Here is a 6000-nt window from a genome sequence, read left to right as displayed (position 1 = left end):
TTTGTTGAAAAAAATTAAACCATCGACATGATCTCATGAAAGACATTAAAACATACAATAAAAAATTATGAATTAAGAAAAGTTGACCTTGATTGATCTCATGGAAAGTCATTCCTGTGCTCTTCTGGTGTTCAAGGATGCGCTCAATTCGTGAAGGAGAGAAACCCCGAGTTTAGTTGGTGCTTCCCTTTCTACACCCAAAAACTGTGTGCTTTGAAGAGTTCGTTCGTGCAATACGTTATCTTCTCAGCCCCAAAAAGAAAATAGAATAGAATAGTCACTCTACCTTTTTCTCTTATATATATATACACCATATATCACATATATATAGTTGGACCATTTGCCTTAATGGGTCAATTAAATCAAGAATAATATGTCCAGTCCCATTATAACTACAATACAAAAATTAAATTAATACTGATTTATGACATTATCAAATTAATTATATAAGTTCACGCGTAAAATTCCAATCGTGTTAATACCCGACGGAATTTAATGTGATTTCTACTTATTCATAAGAGTAAGAGATGATTCACAAAAGAACTTTAACCTTTCTTTTCAGGAAGATCATCCATAGCTGTCATTGCCTCGAGCTCATCAATAACCATCTTCACAAGCGGCCTTTCTTTCACGATTGATGTGACAGGACCACCAATACCAGCTTCAATGGACCTCTCAACAAATTCCGACCATTCGTCTTCGAAACTAGGCTGCACAATATACAAGGATTCCGATGATTATTGACACCTTTTCATCATGAAAGATCAAATGTGCAATAATCACTGATGAAGCAAATGACACTCCCATAAAGAAAGTGGAGAGACAAATCGAAATAGACAACAATGCAGTGCAAAATACAAGAAGGGAACTGGCAACTACACTTACTGCAACCAACTGTGCAATATGCTCCTCGTAAAAGCGTGAAGCTTCTCCGTCGTCTCCCTCAAGAAATAGGTCCCTCCATTGCAATTGTCCCAAATTGATAAACAGTCGTGCATGTGAGACGCGTACCTGCATCAATGATTTTCATGTATCAGAGAATTATCATATTAACAACAACAATGCATCTTTATACATATAGAAATGAAAAGTTATAGCTTTGTTTTCCAACTGCTTTTGACAATAGTTTTCGATTTTTCAAAAAAAAAAAAAAAAAAAAGACAAAAAACTGAATGTTTTTAGAGAATAAATTTTAATTTTTTTAAAAATAATTGTATAATCATAAAAAATAATTAAAAATAAAGTATTGCGTATAAAAATTATTTTTAAAACTTATTTAAAAACATTTAAAATATTTTAGAATATCAAGTAGATTTTTGTTTTTACAAAAAATTAAAGAATAATTTTTAAAAACATTTAAAAAAAAAAACTGTTTTTAAAAACAGTTACCAAACATATCCTATATCCCCGAACAGCACACGCGTTACATAAAAATGAAAAACAATTTATTAAGTCAGGTAACTGAGACATTTTCCAACCATCAATGTGGAAACTAAACAGATTAATCTTTAGCAAATGTTATATGCAACAGAAGGAACACCCTACCTCAGTATACAAAGTTTCAACAACATTAAAGGCATCCTCAATGCTGTGAGATAGTATTGCCTTTACAACAGACATGCACTGACATTTGTGGGAAATTTTCTGTTGCTGTATGCTGCTAAGGATAAGCTTACAACTAAAACAATCAAGCCATTAGCACAAATGATTAGGGGAAAAGAGAGACAGAGAGAGAGATAAGGGGCTGAGGGGGCATCCAAAAAGTTCAAGATTTTGTATTGCTTAAGGATATGTGCAGTTCCAGACTCTTCAAAGAATTTGTCAGCGAAAGTATACCCCTCTTGGACAAGAAAATTCATCACCAGCTTATTCATATATTTTTTCCTAATCATTACCTTTTCGCACATTTCCTCCCAGTCCTCGTCAGAAATATATTCCTTTGTTCATGATTCGACCTACATGCATCAGTATACTATCTCTGCTTTTATAGCCCCGAATTACCCATTCTCATTTGGAAATCACCTTATTTTCTTTTATTTTTGACAAGATTACAATTAGAGTCTCGTTGAGACTATGTTATTGGTTCTGATTACAAGAGGAGTCCCGTTGGGATTATGTTAGTGGCTTATAAAAGCAAGTAACCCCTCAACTCTACTACTAAACCAATTTTTCAAAGGTTCTTCTAAACTTTCCAGTGTTCTGCTTCCCTCTCCACTCGTTCATATATCTGGAGGAATATTTCAATTACTGAGCTATCTTGCCTATAGGGTGTGTTGATTCCTAAGGTAGACGATTAGTACCCTTGTGCACCGAGTTTGTTTTTGAGGAGGATGAATATATTTTAAGGACAGGGCATTGCCAAGCATCAACCTATCACTGAAAAATTTTATATCCTTTACATGTGTGTTTTTGGGCTAGTCCTCTATTTTAATACCCTTAGAACAAACACATTTCACAGAGTCACCCTAGCATAGATTCTTATAATTGAAACGCACAAGAAATCCAAAATAAGATTGAAACTCATCTTGATCAATGAATATGATAAATCATGTTCCGAATTCTCTCAACCATTCTATCCATTTTATAAGATCTTGAAATTTATTACAATAACATTAGTATATGTTTGATTCCAAGAAATTATTAAGAAAAGAAAAAAAGAATAATAAGGCTATAACTTAAATCAAAATTTTTTTCTTTCATATTTTCTTTCCATATCATTTTCTCTTAAATTTTCCCAATACCAAACATATCCTTACCAAATTTGTGAATTAAAGACAAATAAAAAGCACAAGAAAATAATAGGATTGAATTTTGGAAGAATGGAGATTTTCCGATGGAAACGTACCAACAACATGGTTTTCGGCGAGAGTCGACAAATGGCTTTGAGGGCGTGATGTTGGTGCGAACCAACCATTCCGTTTTCCCTCTTTGAAATTATTTGGGCTTTGGAGTCCTGAGAAATGCAACCATCTCCGCTTTATAGCCCCCGAATTACCCATTCTCACATGGAAATCACGTGATTTTCTTGTGCCTTTGTGAACGTTTATATTTTTTTGAAATTATATTTATAAAATTGATTTTGGGTGCAAACTTTCTTTGACCTTTCACAAGAAGTAGAAGTTATGACTTAAAAAAAATATTATAATTTTTAAAAAAATATACATATAAAAAAAATTATATTTATAGCTTATTTGGAAACAATTTCATGAGAATTAAAATGTTTTTAAAGAGTTCCAAATATTTTTTAAATACATCAACCTTGATCACATAACTAATTAGATTAATAAAATTCTTCAAGGAGCCAACATCAAAGGTCCCATGGTCTAGTGGTCAGGACATTGGACTCTGAATCCAGTAACCCGAGTTCAAATCTCGGTGGGACCTTCATAGAATTATTTTTTTTTTCTCCCATTTATTTTTTCTCCAATTTGACTTTCACATGGAATTTAATATTTAGTAATATGAAAAATGTTTTTCATAGAACAATCGTTTAAAAAATATTTTAAAATTTTGCCATTTGCCCCATTTTTTTTCCCCAATTTTTTCCTTCTTTTTTCCCGTCTATTCGAAATTACCCATTTCCAACCCAAAGTTCAGTTTAAAAAACAATGCATAAAAGAGACACCTCCTCAGGTTCAGCATTGATATTCCTGCTGATACAAAGTTTGGCAATCCCACTCCTTTCAGGGTTAACAGCTTCAGACAGCTCGCCTAAGGAGCTTCAATCCACGTGAAGGGAAATGATTCCTAAAGCTTAATACACTTTCAACAAAAATTAAGGTTACGGGTGGATGAAGGAAAATGGTATGATTTTCTCATGTTGTATACACTTAACTCCTTTAATTTTTTTACCTGATGAAAGTAAATAAAATATAAAAATTCATTATTGGGATCTTTGATGCAGCTTTGTCCCATGCTACAAAGAGAATCACTCTATGCTTTTTAGTAAGCCAAGGATTAAATCAAACACAAAAGTGTCATCCCCAAGGTATGCCACGTCCAACTGCACTATCAAACCCTTTTTTTCAATGATTTTACCTTTGTGTCACCGGAAAAGAAAATGAAAACAGAGAAGAATGACAACAAAAAAATCAACCAAGAAGAAAATTGTTCCTGTTTACAACATTGTAACAGTCCAAAGTTCCACTGTACATGAGCTAGGAAATTACATCACTCACAGATGTTTCAAACACCCAGATAGTTACCCAACCCAAATTCAATTCAAATGAGAGTTCTCTTGATTTTCTGAAAATTGAAAAGCAAACAAAAATACAATCAACCACCAAGCAGTTGGGAGGTGTGGATCTTGGTGGGCTGTTGGGGGTAAAATTACAGATTTACAAATCTCAACGTTAAACAAAAATCGGATATCTAATATCTATATCTATCATTATAATTTTTTTATGAAATGAAAAGAAAAGAAAAACCCCGATCCAACCATAATGGAAATGGATGATGAACTTGAGTAATCATGCTGGAATACAGAAAGAAGAGCTGAAAACAGGAGGCAAAACACAGACCAGGTGGGGGCCAGCAGGGTTACAACTTATATTTGCCTCATCAACGCTTGGAAGCCCAAGCTTTGGGGGATGTACGTATCCGGCCACCAGTGGCATGCACAAAATAGAAATAACTATCCTCGAACCTGTAACAGTAAAAGAGATATTTAACATGTCATAAAAAATGCTAAGTACAAATAAGATCCTATGATGATTTCCTTTAACAAAAACCCACAAGTCAATAAAAAGTAGTTCAATAACCTTGCTTTGTTGAGAGCGATACATGGCCTCTCTTCCTCCCGGCAATCATCCAATTCTCAGAATTTGCATTGACTTCGTATAATACCTCATCCTGTTGCACAAGGAAAGGGTTATGCCATCTGTCCGAAAAATGTGCACAAGAGTTCCTCTTAAAGTCACATATCCCTTACAGTAAGTAATAGGATAATACCCAAACACGGTTTTAGATTTTAACAGCAAACACAAAATACCCCAACTTGAGTTACTATCTAATTTTTCTTAACATTGAACCCAGGTAAAAGAACTTCAGATATTGTGATCGGAGCATTATGACTTTCATAGATCAAGTGCTGGAGCTAGTGTTACCCTGGGAAAAGAATTTCATATTGTGAATAGAGCATTAAGACTTTCATGGATCGAGTGCTGGAGCTAGTGTTAACCAATTGAAAAATAGTGCTAGAGCTAGTTTTTAACTAAAAATATAATTATCTTGATGAAAAAAATTAAATTAGGATGCCACAGACAACTTAGTTTACTTTAGCAAAGTTGGAAAAAATGTGAAACATCTGGGTATTTAAGGATACTTCACTTGAAAAGAGAACAGGAGGAGATTAATAGATAAGCCCTTTTTTTCACAAATGAAATGACTAAGGCAATGATTTACCACAGCATGGCACAAACTTAGCTTGAGAGTAATCATGCTCTCAAAGTTAAACCCTAAGTACCAAAGGAACACCTGGTGTCCTAAATTAATCAATCATTTTGAGCAGTAATCTAGAATGAAAAGTTCTCTCACTTACGTTGTTTTGAGAAACTGCATTCTCATCAAAATCCTTCAACCTTTCAACTCTCCATTTCATGGTTACTAGCTGCCCAACTCTAAGGCCTCCTGAAGTAAGAGGAAGAAAACCAACTGCAAGGCACGGATCCATCACAGGTCTCTGTAAAACAAGAGCACTCCTGAAGATTAAATCCTGTGTAGAACCCTCAGATCCAGCAGGTTCCACAGTGACAGGCGTATGAGCTCCGATTGTTCTATTACCAGCAATTCCATATCTGATGTTCAACACACTCTCTGGTTGTGGTGCCTTGGCTTCATCTGTAAAACCAAAATATTGATTGTTAGGCTAAAAAGTAACAAAGCAAATTTTAGTAGACTGCTACCATTACAGCAGTACGTCCTGCTTGGTCCAATTGCAAGATACTCGAGATGTGGAGTTTCTCGTGTTATCAGCACTCCTATCTACAAAAAAAGTCTGTC

At 34.4% G+C, this 6000-nt stretch overlaps 2 protein-coding genes and 1 non-coding gene across 3 annotated transcripts in view; 1 reads left to right on the top strand and 2 right to left on the bottom strand.

Moving 5' to 3' along the window:
- Nucleotides 1-317: 317 nt before the first annotated feature.
- Nucleotides 318-2932, bottom strand: LOC104877516 (uncharacterized). The gene is made up of 4 exons (XM_019217119.2): nucleotides 2846-2932; nucleotides 1546-1678; nucleotides 886-1011; nucleotides 318-710 (listed from the first exon to the last, which is right to left on the bottom strand). Exons 2-4 carry the CDS (start codon nucleotides 1618-1620, stop codon nucleotides 546-548), a joined length of 366 nt encoding a protein of 121 aa, XP_019072664.1. The 5' UTR covers nucleotides 1621-1678; nucleotides 2846-2932; the 3' UTR covers nucleotides 318-545.
- Nucleotides 2933-3312: 380 nt separating this feature from the next.
- On the top strand, nucleotides 3313-3384 carry TRNAQ-CUG (transfer RNA glutamine (anticodon CUG)). The gene has a single exon. It is a non-coding gene; the product is annotated as a tRNA-Gln (tRNA).
- A 707-nt stretch (nucleotides 3385-4091) lies between these two features.
- Nucleotides 4092-6000, bottom strand: part of LOC100253761 (trafficking protein particle complex II-specific subunit 130 homolog) — a 37672-nt gene continuing 35763 nt past the window's right edge. Inside the window, exons 19-21 of the mRNA XM_002281885.5 lie at nucleotides 5540-5838; nucleotides 4761-4851; nucleotides 4092-4645 (exon numbers count right to left, since the gene is read on the bottom strand). Of these exons, the coding sequence (XP_002281921.2) occupies nucleotides 4470-4645; nucleotides 4761-4851; nucleotides 5540-5838 (566 nt within the window). The 3' untranslated portion in view covers nucleotides 4092-4469. The remainder of the gene's footprint in view (nucleotides 4646-4760; nucleotides 4852-5539; nucleotides 5839-6000) is intronic.

Source organism: Vitis vinifera, chromosome 19 (assembly GCF_030704535.1).
Source record: "Vitis vinifera cultivar Pinot Noir 40024 chromosome 19, ASM3070453v1".
In the NCBI taxonomy this organism is placed as follows: domain Eukaryota; kingdom Viridiplantae; phylum Streptophyta; class Magnoliopsida; order Vitales; family Vitaceae; genus Vitis; species Vitis vinifera.
Note: the sequence above shows the minus strand (reverse complement) of the source record. Positions and strands in the feature narration are given on the sequence as shown.